At 33.8% G+C, this 18085-nt stretch overlaps 1 protein-coding gene across 1 annotated transcript in view; it reads right to left on the reverse strand.

Moving 5' to 3' along the window:
- LOC150086960 (KICSTOR complex protein SZT2-like) overlaps positions 1–18085 on the reverse strand; it is a 1378951-nt gene that overhangs the window by 1094795 nt on the left and 266071 nt on the right. The window contains exons 17-18 of the mRNA XM_090372336.1: positions 15383–15591; positions 8218–8454 (exon numbers count right to left, since the gene is read on the reverse strand). Of these exons, the coding sequence (XP_090228462.1) occupies positions 8218–8454; positions 15383–15591 (446 nt within the window). The remainder of the gene's footprint in view (positions 1–8217; positions 8455–15382; positions 15592–18085) is intronic.

Genomic DNA, 18085 nt, shown 5'->3' on the forward strand with positions numbered 1-18085 from the left:
CGGCGTTACTTTTCTCCCAAACAGCTGCTCACTCTGTATAAATCGCAAATCTGCCCTGCCATGGAATATTGTTCCCACATCTGGGGTGGTGCCCCCAAAACCTCTCTCAGGCTTCTTGATTCCATTCAGAAGAGGGCAGTTAGGTTAATTAATGATTCACCTCTAACAGAGTCGCTCCACTCGCTTTCTCATAGACGCACTGTTTCTGCTGCATGCCTCTTCTACAGATACTTCCATGGGCACTGTTCTTCTGAATTGGCTTCTATAATTCCCGCTCTCTCTTTCAAAACAGTCCGAACACGTGCCGCCACCAGCCAACATCCATTTACTGTCCAACTTCAAACCCACAGAACCAACTTTTCATCTTCCTCATTTATTCATTCAACTGCGGTTTTCTGGAACAACCTTCCTTCATACGTATTTCCTGAAAATTACAATCTACAGAAGTTCAAGTCCAATATCAACAAATATCTTCTTTTGTCTTCTCAACCTCCAACCCAAGCACGTTAGTAAGTACTATAGGTTATAATACCTCTCGTGTTTGGGGTTCTCATAAAAAAAAAAAAAAAAAAAAAAAATTATTTATTTGAGTCAGTTTTTTCCTTTCCTTTCCTATATCAAGTGTACATCTTACCATTCCTTGATCACTTCCAACATTTACCTTATTCAGGACAGTAGCATCATTCACTATATATACCTTCTGTTAGTGAGGATGAAGTCGATTTCGTTAGTTGTTAATCCATTTGGACTTTTCCATGTCCACTTTCTGCTCACTCTTTTCTTGAAAAAAGTGTTCATTACTAATAATCCTTGAGATTCTGCAAATTCCGCAAGTCTTTGTCACTTATAAGTTTATCAAGTGGAAATCTGTTGTACACCAACAGAAACCCACTTGATAAACTTATAAGTGATTCATTTCTTCTTCTTCTTCTTTTAGCCAAACCGATGATATTCCAATTCACATTTTCTAATTCCTTTTCCAGCTCTAATATCCTGTCTTCGCCGATGAGTGATCTTACGTTGTAACAGGCCAAGTTCAGTTTCCGTGTATGGCAGCCTGGTCGTACCCAGAGATTCTTAGCACCCTCTGCTTCCACTCTGATCCTCTCGCTGCCATAAGAGGGGGAGTGAAAGCCGCTGGGGACTGAGGGCCATTTGTTTCGCCGTGCTGTCATATGTTAGTGGGTTTGGTCTTTTCCTCTTCACGCTGACCAGGCGTCTTGAAGAGAACCACTCTAGACGTTCGTTGTCACATAAGTGACGTAACAGGGCTTACCATCAAGAAGGTGTGCAATATAGGTGGCAGCAAACATGTTACAGGCTATAAAATTGTAGACCAATATTTCCAATATGTGAACACATGGACATAAAATGCTTATAAAGAATATGTAAAAAGCAATTTCATGATCCTCTCTGCAAGATATAGTGGTCCAAAAAATTGAATCATGTTTAATTATCTAACATATATAAGACTTCTACATAAGTTTATTATTTGTATGATTGTACTGTATTTCATTCATTTGCTTGCTCTTCATATGTAGGATTGATCATCAACGAAAGAAATCTATAAAAAATGAGTTAAATCCAGCATCCATTGGTATTTTGTCAGTCTACTCAGCATGATCATTCCCTGAAATCTCAGAATCAGAAAGTGTTGGGATCTAACAAAAGGCTTTTTTAAAAATTGAAATGACTTGGATCTGGTCTGATACTTACATGAAAATCTTGGGATGTCAACCACTGCAGATATATAGCACATTGCTGCATTGATTGTATATGGTGGCTGTGCAATTCAGAACCTCATAGCAGGTTGTTTTTTTTAATAATTTTGATGTTTTTTATTTTTTATTTAATATACTAAACTGCAGTTAATATATAGTTTGAATTCATATAGGCACATAGATTAGATTATTTTTGTATTTAGTTTAGTATTTCTAAAACCACAGATTAACCCCTTCATGGATTATCCCCCAAGATATCTCATTTTTAGTTTTAAAAGTTATTTGGAACTACACTAACAAAATATCTCGGGATACAATAATACCTGAAACTAACAATAATATCTCCAAATTTAGGACCGAAAGAAATATTTGGTTTTTTGGTTTTTTTTTTTTTTTTTTTAGGAGCATTAGCAACTAAGGCCATATTGCTACGGAACGAAATATCTCGGGATGCAATAATACCCGAAGCAAACAATAATACCTCCAAATTTAGGACTGAAATGTATTTTCTCTGGAATTTATCTGGCTAATTCTGCATTAACCAGGTAAATCCCCAGATTTCTCACGCATGGCAGCAGATGACTGGCTTTCATTTTACTTATATTGTACAGCAATGTCAAAACAGTATCGCATGTTCCTGTGCGCACAGAGTAGTATGATATCTTACTACTCTGTGCCACCAGTAAGCAAAATATAATTTGCCATCCTAAATGCAGAATACTGAACCCACGAAAATAATTCGCAAAAACAATATCGAAAAATATTTTGCTGCCCTCTTGAACTGCTGCCAGTAAGCGACGCTTACCTCACCTGTCCACTTGTGGCGGCCGTGTGTCAGAATGCAGTTAGTTCGCGATTATTGCTTGTGGCGGGAGGTTACTGCTTGTGCATTCCGATTGATTTTTTAAATTTATTTATATAATGAGTAATGAAGACATTTTCTGTGCCTTTCTTTTAGCTCAATCGCTAATTTATTAAAAAAAATCTGTATAATTTGCACTTTTTGCCATACACGAGATAACTCAGGATAGCCCAAATGGGTTAATTACTCCCATGTATTTTCTACGAAAAAATTAATAAAAAACACAAAAAAACTATACGAGTATTCGTATGATGCATACTTTTAATCTGTAAAATAAAAAAAGTCGATCCGTTACGGCACATTTCCTGGAAAAAAATGATCCGGGAAGGGGTTATTCAGAAGGGGTTTCTGATATTCAGAAAGCCTATGTTATCGATATTTTGGCAGGATCTTCATAACTTTTGTTTGGTACCTTAAATTTAACTGCACTAGTGGTTCAAGTTTTGTTAACAGTTTAATTTCTGAAACAGTTTATTAATTTAAATCCTGTAATATATTGTAAATTTAAAATTTTCTAAAGTATTTGAAAAGCTACAGCTTAATATGCAGATAGCCTTTTTTATCAATATTTTAGTAGATAATTCATAACTTTCATTTGGTAGCTAAATTTAACTTCTCTAGTGGTTAACGTTTTGTCAACAGTTTCATTTCTGTAATATTTTGGTAATTTAAATTTTAATTAATAATGGTTGCTACAAGATCTACTTACAATACAAAGTCCAAGGACATTGTGACCAAGATAGAAATGCCTATGGGCATTTCCAGTGTGAATCATGAGTTTTTCTTTTGTATAGCCTGTGGCATGTATTCTAAGGTTGGTCTAGTGGACAAATCTAGCTCAACTGAAGATTTTTTCTATGCACCTGATATAAGGAGTGTACTGATCTCAAATTAGAACTTGGTGCATCATGAGAAGAATTTGAGTCAATGAAGAAATGAGTGCTTGCCCTAGAAACAAATGTAACTGGGAGCTCGTCAGGGACTCAAGTATCTTGTGACCTGTTGAGTGATGCACCCCACCAACTCAGGTTCCAGATAAGAACAGTCAGGTGCATACCGCTCTGGTTTAAGGTGATCTAGTTTTATTGGGAGACTCTATTGTCAGGGGAAATTAGTAATATTTATTGTAATAAAGATAGGTGGCCCAGAACCAGGGTGTGCTTGCCGGGAACAACTGATGATGTTACCAACAGACTGCCGTACAAATTGGAGTGGTGTGGCATTAAGGACAAGTTGCTGCTATGGATAATGGAATGGCTGAATGGGAAAAGACAGAGAGTTATCATCAAAGGACTCTGCTCTTCATGAACTAATGTTATCAGTGGAGTCCTCCAAGGTTTGATGCTGGGCCCATTGTTGTTTTCTGTATTTATTAATGAAGGTATATCAAGCTTAATGTCTAAGTTTACAGGTAATACAAAGTTTCACAGGGTAGTTAATGACAGTATTCTACTGCAACAAGATCTAGAAAATTGAGGCGGTTTAGCTGAGAAATGGCAATTTAGGTTTAACATTGACAAATGTTAAATCAGCATCCAGTGGTATTTTGTCAGCCTACACACCATGATTACTGCATATGAGTAACAGTAATCCCAGATTAATGTACCAACTGTGTGGTACTGTACTCAGGGTAGTGGAAAATGAAAAAGACCTGGGAGGGGGGGGGATAATTTTGCAGTTAGATATGAAATTCTGAGCAGTGCAGAAAGGCAGCTAGGACAGCACAGTGTTTTGTCAATGAAATACAGGAATTTGCCAGCATGAATAAGAAGGTGATTATCCCATTGTATAATGGACAGGTCATTGTATAATGACATGGTCAGGCCACATCTTGAGTACTGCATACAGGTCTGGTGGCCTCATTTTAGGAATGCTGTAAAGCTACTGGAGTGGGAACAAAAAGGGAAACAAGATTGTTGAGAGGGAACAAAGAGCACTCCTCTTACAAAGAAAGCCTTCAGTTCTGCAAACTGCAGTCTGACGACTAGGCACCTGCAAGCTGATCTGATTGAGATGTTTAAGGCTTTGAACTGATTGAGCAAGCTCAATGCTGATGGGATTCTTCCTCTTGCTCAGACTATTCTCATGAGGGGACATAAATTCAAAATGAGAAAGGATAGTTGCAGCCCAGATGTGCAGAAATTTGCCTTTAGTCAACTGGTTGTTGATTTCTACAACAAACTTCCATCTGATGTTGTGGAAGTGGAAACTTGAATAAATTCAAGGAAGAACTAGACAAACTATTGAAGGAATGGATGGGTGAAATGGTATTTTTTTATTATTATTTTTATTATTTTCTTTATTTTAATTTTATTTATTATTATTTTTTTATTTTTTGGCTGATGCTGTATAAGCTTGCTTTTGTGTATCATTCGCCACTATTAATGCTGAATACAGACTACTGATAAGAAAAATAGTGTGCAGCGCCCTGTCATTACATTCCACTTCAGTTTTCAAACTTGATGACCACAGTGTAATGAATTATCAGCCCAAAGCAAATAAAAATGCCATAATCTTGAGTATGCTTCACACAAATATTGCAATAAGTAATAGTACAAAGAAGAAGCCTGACACAGACCAAATGGCTAAAAAATATTCAACAAAAGCAGGTTCACATCTTTTATAATTTATGAAATCCTGCAGTAATTGACACTTGGATTATTTATAAAGAAGTGACAGGGAAAGTTATGAAGAGAAGAGATGTTATATTGAATCTAGCTATAGAATTCAGAAAAGAATATAGAGATTCACAGAAGGCAGCAGCTCAAACCAATAACAGTAATGGCCATGTCAAACCTGTCAAAAGGTATCAAATGCCAAATTAGGCGATGCAAAGCACAGAAAACTGCACTGTGTGTAAAAAGTATGCATGCAGAAAATGTACAAGAACTGTTGAAAAACTGTCATTTGTTTAAACTGTGCAAATTAATTTTAAACATCAGTTTATTTCCTAGACAAAAAAGTTTGGTGTTCAAATTTTTACTATCAGAAGTATTACTTTTATGTGGATTACATAAGCACAAAATGGCCAGAAACAGCAGTTTTGGGGATTTGGCTAGCAGACAGTTCTGGTGTTAATCACTGGATCTAAGTCTTTCCACCATTTCTTGCGAACCTGCTATGTTTTCTAAATGTTTCCGCATGAGAAATGGGGAAAATTCTCAATGAGAAATCGCAAAAAACAGACTCTTAAAGAAAAGATGGGCACTCCTGTCACAGTAAAAAGACTGCATACTGTGTCAGTATGCAGTCTTTTCAAGTGCGATGTGTCAAGTCAGTTTCATTTAATTCCATATTTTGATCCTTTTAGTTCAGAGGAAAGTAGCTCTTTCTACCCAGGTTTCCAACTTTGCCACATGGAGGCAGAAGTGGTGCTAATCAGTGACCAAACACTAAGAACAGTGTTCAGTACAGATAAGAACAGTCTGCTACCTCCACTGCTAGTGGAGGTAGCAATAACACTATGAGTGGAGAAAAAAAGTTATGAAAAGCTAGTGTACTTGCACCAGAAAGATGTTATAAATCACAATATGAAAAGCACTTGAAAATTATAGCTTGTCACTTGGGGATGAAAGGCTGGTAATGTTCTGGTAAGTAATAATATTTCACTATGAAATGGTATAACAGAGATAAAATTCTTCCCTCCACTGAACAAAAGGAAAAAGGAAATTTGAAAAAGCAAACTGAGATTGTGTCTCTATGATTAATGTTAACAAACTACAAGTTTGATATTATAATTATCATATTCCTATTTTAATAAAATAGGAAATAAAATATTTCTGTATATAAAGAAGAGGTATCCCCCCCCCGCCCACTTAGCACTCTTAAAAACAGAGTGCAAAGTGAATCCACTTTGAATGCAGAGGGAAATTTATGTAAATAATAAAATATCCCTGTGTGTAAATTTCCATAGGAAATAATGTAAATAATCTTAACTGGTGACCATGACCAGTGTTTCAGCTGATTTCAAAGTACTATTTCTCTATATAATAATATTAAATGTAGCAGAAAAATTTAAACCTTTAAATAATAAATTATGCAATAAAACATAAGTACTTTATATGCTCAAGAAAATGCAAAAAATTTACCCTTTAAAATTATGGAACATTATATGTATACTGCATTTACATTACTTACAATAATGGCTTTTACTACTGTTAATTTTGTGGACAACACTAAACTTCTTGTAAATTTGGTAATCTCCTGAATCTAATTGTTTCACCTTCATGTTATTAATACTAGCTGATTCACTTGATCTCTTTGAGGCCATTAAAAAAAATATATAAGTTAAAACTAATTAGGCAAGCAAAGTAAACAAAAATCAATCACATGAGTAAAATTCACATAAGCAATATGTAAACCAGAACTGAGTAGAAACCAAAACTAAACTGAAAACAGCATTTCTGGGAATCACTACTGTGCAGTGTGTGGCTAATGGCTAAAAGCAACTCAGTCAGTAAATAACAGTTCCTAAAGAGAAATTTTATAAAGAACATTTCAATAAAGTTCAATTAATTAGAATGCCTGATTGGGTGCTCTATCTCCTATATCACTGCTGGGTGAGAGAATGCATTAAGTGTATATTTTTGCAAGCGCATCAGAAATACATAACATATCTGAATAAATCAGAATATTAGTAAAACGGCATTGTTTTAAGTTATATCTCATATTGTGAATACCTTCACAACGAGTTGCCATGGCAACTTGTATTGTGAATAACTTCTGCCATGGCAACTCGTGAAGGTATTCACAATATGAGATATAACTTAAAACGATGCCGTTTTACTAATATTCTGATTTATTCAGATATAGCTATGTATTTCTGATGTGCTTGCACTATATTTATACATAGTATAGGCTTATGCCCTAAATGCTTTAGTGTATATTTTTGTAATTTTGTACTTGTGGATTATAAGTTTCTCAAAATGCCATTCGCAGAGAAAGATTCTTGATTTGGTTTGTTTATAATTTGCTTTTACAAAAGGAGCATTTTCAAAAAAAAAAAAAAAAAAAAAAAGCACCATAAATAAAGAGCAGTAACAATAGTTTGGACTATATCATCTGCCCAGCCCCATGGATGATCCACCCTAGGAAGATAATATTTGACACATCTGGAGAAATAATAGCTTAAGAAGTTAGTTTAGATTATTTTATTTATTTTTTAAAGACAATACTAACAAAAAAAAAAAAAAATTAATTATATCAGATATAAATATATCATACATGTTATAATAAATTTCGAAAGAAACACACACACAAAAAAAAAAAAAAAAAAAAAAAAACAACACACACTTTAGAATTGTAATTTAACTGCATATTTTTATTAACACGTACCATTATATCCACTGAGTTCAATTCCATCTTATTTTAAAAAGAAAGAATAGGAGTACTTTTAACATTAATCAAGAACTCATATCGAAAAGAAATACTACAGAGCAGCTATGTAACTTGTCTAATTAGAACTATAGTAATGTCAGTTATTTACTTTCATTTCATTATTATTAAAAGTGCATAAGGATTTGCAGTATTGCTTAATTCAATGAAATAGATTTAAAAGTGAAATAACAAAATAACTAAGCAAATTCTAGTATCTTACTGAGAATACTATATCAGTGTACATATTCACAAGCTTACTTTATTAATGTTGAAATAATTCGTGCTACAGCTTTCATTGTAATTGGACAACTAGAACCACTCTGTATGCTCCATATCCAACGATGGTGGTGTAGGTATTTACTGAGTGTTATCAACATGTTGGTAGCCATTCTTTCAGAATATTGAGTTCCCAGCATCAAAGCACATCTTCTGTTTAACTGATTTTCAGCTTGTAGGGAGACAGGACTTGTAAAATCTGTAGGAGGGCGTTCATATCTAAAAAAAAAAAAAAAAATTTAAGTACGTAAAAATTGTCCACTATATGCTAAAAAAAAATGCATCAGAGCATGCAATGGAATTCAAAACCATGACCAAGGCTCAAAATGTTTCATTATCAGAAGTCCAGGAACAAGATGATCATGTTTTTCAATGAACACAGTATGATTCACAAGGAATTTGTACCTGAAGGGGAGTGAATCAATACTGCATTCTACATACGGTTGTTGTGAAGACTATTGAAGTGCATTTCCTGGGTGAGGCAGCAATTTCAAGAGAAAAGTAGCTGGTTCTTGTTGCAATGATGCCTCTACCCATTCCGCACTTCTTTTGAAAACATTTCTGATGAAATATGGCATTGTACAGATCAACAATCCACCCTACTCTTCCAAAGTAGAACCAGCAGATTTCTTCCTCTTTTCCAAGGTGAAAACTGCCCTCAAAGAAAAGAGATTTCGGGACATTGAGGGCATAAAGGAAAATGTTACTGCCAAACTGAACATAATCTCTTTGGACACTTGTTGATTCTTTTTAAAAACTTTCAGAATGGTGTAATAACTTCATTCAATTAGGTGGTGATTACTTTTAATAAAAATAAAACCATATTTGAGCTCCTTCACTTTGTGTTCTTTTTATTGCACCAGTCAAGGAACTTTATTGCCACACCTTGTATATCTCACTGTAAGACTGTAAACATTGCTATTTAGTGAACTCGTTAAAATTAATGTATTTAGTTGGATAAAATTGTATACAAAAAAGTAATAGTTCACGTAATTCAATATGCACCAATTTCATGACTACTAAATAATGCACTAAATTATCCTAATACCAAATTTCAGCAAACTTGGCCATATAGGTACTCCCTCCATATACAGGCAGAGAGAGAGAGAGAGAGAGAGAGAGATAAAACAATGTGCTAACAGATGTTTTCTTATGTTACAATATGACTTAACTCTTTCATGTATAAGTTGCCAGAACACATATGCACCACAGATGTTGAGTTCCAATGGTGGAAGGCTTTGCAGAGTGAGTTCTTTGTGGAATTTCACAGTTTTGACCCTTTCACATACAAGTTCCCATAACAGGTATGCACTACAGATGTTGAATTTCCAATAGTGGCAGAAACTGCAAAGTGGAATTTTTTTGGAATTCTTTGTGGAATTTCAGTTTTGCAAAAACTAATACTTTGTATATAATGCTTTTAATATTTGTCTGTTCTTATTTTGACTTCACTGCTCAATATTAGAGCAAAATTAATGTCAAAAATTAAATCAAAATTTAAGAAAAAAAATTTTAAATCATAAAAAATAAAAAGCTTGTTGTTACCTTTTTTTTGATGCAGTAACATTCTTACTTTTTTCTTTCTTGATGCAGTAACATTCTTACTTTTTTCTTTCTTGATGCAGTAACATTCTTACTTTTTTCTTTCTTGATGCAGTAACATCCTCTATATCTATTTATGCATTCCTTGATTCAATTTCATGAACTTTCTCCAGAACAAAATTTCCAAATTATTATTCGAGTTTGCTTTTGTAAGTCCAAATCAGAATTAAAGCTAACAGGAGTGAAGTTTTCTTTCAATTTTCAAAACTACTTTCTCATCACAATCTATTATAAAGTGTGTCTACAATTAGGTGAAAACACAGATAAGTTACGTACATATTCCTTGGAGCTCACATATTAAAAAAAAAAAAACACAAGATATATATGTACTCGTGAAGAGTTGATAATCATTTTAACACTTTTTAAACAAAACTTTTTTTTTTTTTTTTTTGTTAACCAAGGAAACTATTGCATATTTATAACTGACATCTTCAGAATCCTGCACATGCATCCTTGTGGAAATGCTGGTAAGTTTCCTTGAAGCTATATAAAGAAATTAAAATGGCTTGCTGGGACCAGTGAAAGGAAAGTCTATAGTTCATATTGTACATCTAACTGACACATGAGTGTCATTCTGATGCTGGTAAGGAAAATTTTCACTCTGGTGATTATAATGTGTTTAGGAGAGATGGAGGGGAGAATGGGGAAAACCATTTATGTTTCTTATCAAAAGTGAATTGAAAACACTCAGACTACTTAAGCGTAGACAGATGTAGAATCAGTATGGTGATAACATAAAACTGATATGCTCCAGGCCTAATGATCATGGCGAATGTGATAAAAATCTGTTCAGTGAACTGAAATGGACAAGCAGGGGTGAGTGTCTCATTATGGGTGATGAAGATACCACTTAGAATGCTTGACCACAAATTAGAATTTGTGGTCAAGCATTAATTGCACTTCATTGGATCAGGTTTCTTATGAGCCACCTAGATGACTGTCACTTTTATTTCAACATGTTGGAGAAAGCACATGAAACACAAAATATCTTTGACTCAACCTTCACTAAGCATCCAAGTATTAAAGATCGACAATGCAGGTAGCAATAGCAGGTAGTAACCACAATATTATAAAATGAGTAGTGTCCAAGATTTTGGTGGTCAGAAGCAAAAGAGAAGGGTTTCAATTTTTAAAGGGTATGCTGATTATAGTAAACTAAGTATCTTCTTAGGATCTATCAATTGTAGTGGTAAATTGTGAATAAGAATGCTCTGTGGAGAAATATTTAAACAAACTCTCCTGGAAGCTGACGGTAAAATACTGCAAACAGGAATGCCAAAATGGATAATAAGATTTGACTTATCTAATGCAGCCTAAAGAAGGAAGAAAGAAAGAAATAGTTACAGATTATCACATGACACCCCACATATGAGAACTATAAGCAGACATGTAACAATACGACAGACTAGACAATAAAGTAAAAGCTGAATATGAGCAATTACTGGGAAAAAAAGACGGTCAGGAAGTTTATTGAAATGTTAATACAAAAAAAAAAAAAAGGCAGTAAATCATACATCCCCTCCAAGTCATGGTGAAGTGCTGTAGTTCCAGGTGGATTGTTTTGCAGACAATCCAACCAGAATTTCAGATGAGTTCAACTATTTTTGCATCCATTTTCGCAACTTAAAGCACAAGCAAATAAGGGATATACAATGAGAAATGGCTAGTTAAGGGCTGACCCATTTGAACTAGAGAAGTATCTCACCTGTTCATAAGCAGGGAACTCAGCTGAAAATGAACAACTACAGACCACTGTGTATGACTTCTCTAATAGTAAGATGAATGAATCAATGATTAAGAGCACAATACAGAAACATTTCAATGAGAATGAAAACCTAAGGGGAATTACAGCAATTTTCGATTATTAATGCTAATATTAATACTATAATAAGTATTATAGTATTAGCATTGATAATGGAAAATAAGATAAGAGAGAGAGAGCACGCTTATATAAGATTAGCAAAAGAAGGGGGGGAACACATTCCCACATTACCTGTCCTAAGAATTTGTCTAGTTCTTCCTTAACATTATTCAAACTACCTACTTCCATAACACCAGATGGCAGTTTGGTTCAACAATTGCCTACTCACTGGCTGGAGGCAAATTTCTGCAAATCTATCCTGCAACCATTTTTCTTCCATTTAAATTTATGTACCCTAGTGCAAGTTGTCTGAGCAGCAAGAGGAAAGATACCATCAGCATTTCGCTTACTCAATCCATCCAAAGCCTTAAATATTTCAAACAAATCTCCTTGCATGTACCTGATTTCCAGATACTGCAATTTTCAAAACTGAGGTCCTTCTTTTATTAAGAGCACCCTTTTGTTTCCCTCGCAAATTCAATTGCTCTTCTCTTCACCCACTTCAATAGATCCACAACCTTCCTAAAATGAGGCTTAGACCTGTATGCAATACTGAATAAGCATTGCCTTATACAATGGTATATACACCTACTTAATCCTGCAAGAAAAATTCCTGTATATCATTGACAACATCCCCATGAGCTGTCCTAGAAGCTTGTCTGCACTTGAGAGAACTTCATGTCTGATTACACAATTACCCCAGATCCTTTCCATTCTCCACTAAACTAATCTGGTAACATACAGCTGGTATGTTATTCTGAGTTTATTCTACCCATATGCAGTAATGTTTGCCAATGTTAAACTTGAATTGTCACATCTAGTCACAATCTATACTTCACTAATAAAAATAGTCCAAGAAGAGCAGTGCCCATTAATAGTCACTCTGTCCTCTCTCACTCAACCATCTCTATCCATAGCAGTAACTTGCCTCTAATGCCAAAAGGCACCAATTTGTACAGCATCTTTTATGTGGTACAGCATCAAAAGCTTTCTGAAATCAAAGTGTATAATGCCAAAATTATTTTTTCTATCCATTTCCTTTGTTACAGTATAGTATCCAATCAGATTGATCAGACTAAATAGCCCATTTCATGCTGTAGCTGAAGTACGAGACTACCTAGACATTTCTGGCTAGATAGTCATACATCATTTCTTTAACCAGTGACTAGATTATTTTCTCTGGAACAAAAGTCAAGCTAACAGATCTGCAATTACTTATGTCAACCCTTGATCACCTTTTGTGATTTCAGGATACTCGTACACATCTTCATAGGGACACTTCCACTGAATCCAAGAATAATGTCATAATCATGGCTAAAGGTTTGCTTTTAACATTAATCAAGAACATTTTTCTGCCTTCCTTAATATAATTGGACAGATACCATCCACTCCAATTACCTTTTTATGTTTGGTTTCAACTATTTCTTTTCCACTTTCTTATATTATAATATAGGCACTCCCAACTTACATAAATTTGACTTTTCAGAAGCTTTTGCTGGCCAGTGCAAATTGGGAAAAAAAAAATAAATAAAAAAATAGAAACATATTTTGTATACCATAGGAATAAATGGAGGTATTGTGAAAATATCGTAATGTGAACCCAATAACACTTTTTTTTTTGGTAATTTGTTCCAAGATCTCGGAAGTTAAAATTTCGACTGGAGGATGCACTACCTTTCATCATTATCATATATTCTGTTATAGGAATCAATTTTGAATGCCCCTGTGATATTTTTCTAAAGCACAATTCTGGAGGTCACAACCATAAAACAATAAAAACAATTTGCACTTTCCAGTTTACTGGGCTTTTCTGTTAGTGCAATCTAATATAAATGGGTAGTAAATGCGATCTTATTGCATTTGCAATAATACTGATAACTGGAATTGAGTGGCTTTTTACGTTATTATGGTGAAATATGCTTCCCCTTCACTGAAATCTTCAATCATATAAAAAATATAAATTAAAATTTCAGAATCTTCTCTTCATTTCTATTTACTTATTACAATGATAAATGGAAAATGACCAACGTAAAGTGCAAGTGGTAGGAAGTAAAGCAGTGCTAGGAAAAGAAACAAAATTGATTTAGAAATTAAGGTGAAAATGAAGTATGAAGCATGACAAAGTTTGTCATCTATTGCAAGGGAATTAGGTCTCGCTGCTTCAACAGTGAATACTACTTTAAATGACAGTGCACATATCAAAGAACATGTGATCTTTGTGAACAAAGATCACATGTGAACATGTGAACAAAGGATCGATGCATTTAAGATCAACAGTGATCACAAAACAGCGTTCAGGTGCTATACTGAAGACGGAAAATTAAATTCAAAAGTGAGTGCACCTTGAGTCTAATGGCCATTCAAGCAAAAGCAAGAAGTATTTATGAAGATATTAAGGATAAGTACAGTGAACCCCAAGACAAGTTCGTGACAAGCAATGGGCAGTTTAATAGGCTCAAGCACTGCACTGGATTCCACAACGTTAAAGTAAAATTTTTGTAATTGCACACTTCTGTAATTTTGTACACTTTTTTAATTTTCTTATGCATGAGATAAAAAAAATTAATAAATAATTTTATTTACATGTTCATAAAACATTTATTTTTTGCTTCAATCAAATTCTGCGCACATAATTGTAAGTGCTACATAAGCATTTAGGGAAATTCCAACTTATGTAGATTTTCGTGGAATGCAACCCTTACATAAGACAGGGAGTGCTGTATATGCCAAAAAGGTATTAGTTAGAAACAGAGCCAAGCTTACCAAAGCATTATAATATATGCCAAAAATGGATCAGAAACAGAGCCAAGCTTGATATTGTTATTTTTTTAGGTACAATTTCAGCAATTGGTTCTTGAAAAAAGATACTAAGATTGTATGTAAAAAATAATATTAACTGTGTAATACACTTTTCTTTAGACAATATATCATTTAGTATTATATATCATATATATTATATACCTTTTTTTTAATTATGTTGTTTTATTACATGTCCCATTTTTTCTCTATCTTTTGTCTTTTCTTCTTCTTCTTGCTATTCCTCTTCTTCTTGCTATTCCTCTTTATCTTCCTTCTATTTTTCTTGTTGCCTCCTCATACCTATGCTTCACTAAGTTGCATCCCTTTCTCCATTATCTTTCTCACCATCTTTTCTACCTTTTTACTGATTTTCCACTTAATGAGTTTTTAATTAATCTTTTCCCTTTCTTCACTCAACTATCTCTCTCTTGTCATTCTTTCACTATTTTTGTCTTGCTAATTTCTTCTTATTATTCTTGCTTTCATTCCTTCACTTTTATTCTCATTCCCCATTACCTTTCTCTTTTACAATTTTTGTCTAACTAATCCCTCCTTATTACCTTTCTATCTCTCTCTCTCCACTTTTCCATTCATCTTCATTCCTCTGCCCTTAAAACTATATATATGTGAACACACATAAAAAAAGCATGATTTTCCTTTCTCTTTATACTTATAGGATTGCAAGCAGAAACAAATATCAAAAATATATCAAAACAAATATCAGTTCAATTATACGACAGTAATTGCAGCCAATGTAGGGTAAAACTTGATTATGAAAACATTGAATAAGTGATTAAATAATATTTTACATGTTTAAAAAAAACCTTAACTTTTCATAATAAACAGGAAAATTTATTGCACTAAAATTTTTTAAAAAAAGTTAACCTGATTAAAATCTTTTCAACAGGTTTCTTTAGCAGCAAGCAACAATTTATTTCGAGGAAATCTCTTTGCAACACATTCTGATGCTCTTTGAATAAGCTACTATCTTCAGGAAGGTGATCACATACATAGGAACAAGTTGGTAGTTCTTTTGCACTGATCCTTTTTTGAAATTTTAAACTCAAAATTTTATCACAGAGCTCTTTAACAATCTGTAGAAAAGGAAGAAGGAGAAAAATTGCTGATACTTGGTTTTAATTTCAACATTAAAAAATCAGTTAAACACTATCCATTATTTTCCATTCACTTACAACCAGTAATAATATATCATGTGCACTTTTGTATTTTAATAAATAAAAATAAAAACATTTTAAATGTCTATTATACTTATGTCAGTATAACAGATATTTTAGTATTCCTCCAATATAGTTTTTTTTATATTCTGCATCACTGATTATGTTTTAATTGAAGAAGTTTGGCTGTGAAAAATTCTTTATAGCTCCATGTTGTATTTGTAAAAGAATAAGAGAAGTTTACCTCAATATGATATGTAGAACACTTCTGTATGATACTCTCCAGAAATTAAAATGAAAACAATTAAAAAATTTAAAATTTTACATTACAGTAAGAAATAATTAAAAATCAAATGAACACAATTAAAAATCAATTTAATGCAATTAAAAATTAAGTAAAAAATTAATTTAACAAAAAAAATTTCAAAATGATTTTCTTTCCTGAAGCTGACAATGCTTTTCAATCATATGTTGTGATCACAGTAATGAAAATTACCGAATAGGGGTGAGAATGGAACTTAAATAGGGATTATTTGTCTTTGCGCATGTTCATAAAAGACCACAAATTGGAGTTAGATATGGCTAGTGAACATTAACAGACTTCTCGTGTAATTTAATTTCGACAGTTTCTGTAATCAAGTCTCGTATAATTACATTGGACACTAAGTATTTTGGCCTTGTTAAATAAAAAAGTATATTTTTCATTAATGACATGAAAGGCTAATTCTGATGCTGCTGAACGAGAAGCACGAACTGAGGCCGCATTTTGATTGACACAAAAATTCAGAGGAAACCGCATAGAACCCTGATCAGATGAGTCGCAGTCACCGCAAGAAATGTTGTATACTAGGTCATTTATTTGTGTTGCAAACAAGGAAAGGACTGAGCGATTGTTCAGTATAGTGTGTAATTTGCATATTGGCCTGGCTACAATTTTAAATTCAGTATCTTTAAAGAATCTGTTAAGTTGTTTCTGTTACTATTCTATTGTTGGTTGCTGTATATTTTTGTATTCTAGCCTTAGCTTGTACCCTAATTCGGTTTATTGTAGCAAGGGGACAACCCTTGTTTAAGAATCTACTGGTTAATATTTGTATTTCTGAGCAAAGAAGAAGATTCCATTGTTGAATATTTATGAGCATTGAGAAATTGATTACAGATAGTCGATCTATTGTAGGTGAATGGGTAATAGTTGTTATAATGCAGAAGCATACTGGTGTTTGCATGTTTATGATAGATATTAAATTGGCCTTTATTCGCATCCCAAGTAAGCGCAAAATTTAGAAAATTTAATGACTTTGTATCCATATTCTCCCTCTCCAATGTAAATTTGAGTCTAGATTGAATATTATTAAATGAATGTAAAATGTCTTGGATAGTGCTACTATCGGTAATAACTAGACCATCGTCTAAATAGCTTCCGGGGTAGAAAAGGCATCAAATGTATACGTTCAATTGTTGAGAGATAGATCTCCGATATTAGGCCGCTCAGGCTTAATCCCATTGGCAAACCAAAAATTTGTTTGTATACTTTGTCTCAAAAGATGATATAGTTGGCTTCAACTAAGAGTTTAATTAAGTGAAAAATTTCCTTAATAGGAAGCTTCGTATAATTAATCGGTATCAAGTTATTATTTAACATATCCCAAAGAATATTTAACATATCCCACTGAAATCCCAGGAAACTAGGTGGCAGGACCTGCCAGAGTAATTTGTTGTGATACTGGATACACCCAGCTAGACTCCACATGGCAGGGTATCGGCAACGTCAGGCCCCTAGTGGGGCCTGACGGCCAATAAGCCGGATAAACAATGGGCACAACATATCACACTACACAGACATGGCCCACACACTTTCAAGTCTCTGGCTTGACAGTGTACTGTCCTCGATACAGCGAAACACACGTGGAGATGGGAGAAATCCCAGGTGCCGTCTGACACGAACATACCTTATACCTTATCCCAAAGAATATCTAATGTGTATTCAACATTTACATTTGTATATAACAAGGTAACATCTAGATATGAGAATAAATTATCATTACCGCCAAGTCTACAGTCCTTAAGGTTATTAAATAGTGTATCGTAGTTCTTAATCCCAAAATGTATTGCCTGTCTAAAGGGTTTTATAATGCTATATACATGTGTGGCCAAGGATGAAAATGCTGAGTTTCTGTAGGAAACAATAGGCCTAAATAGGAAATCCCGTCTTAAGTAATTTTACCTGACCGAAAAGTGCAAGAATATTGCATAATCTGGCCTTCGATTCTTTTAACTGAGCATAGTAATGTAGTCATTTTTTCAATACATGGTTAATGTTTTATTGTATTGATTAACAAATTGGTAAATAGTGCCGGGTCTACTTCAAGATAAGTGGAGATATCTGATACAAATGACTCTAACTTATTAATGT

This window comes from Mastigoproctus giganteus, chromosome 4 (genome assembly GCF_048544385.1).
Source record: "Mastigoproctus giganteus isolate SK-2022 chromosome 4, ASM4854438v1, whole genome shotgun sequence".
Lineage (NCBI taxonomy): Eukaryota > Metazoa > Arthropoda > Arachnida > Uropygi > Thelyphonidae > Mastigoproctus > Mastigoproctus giganteus.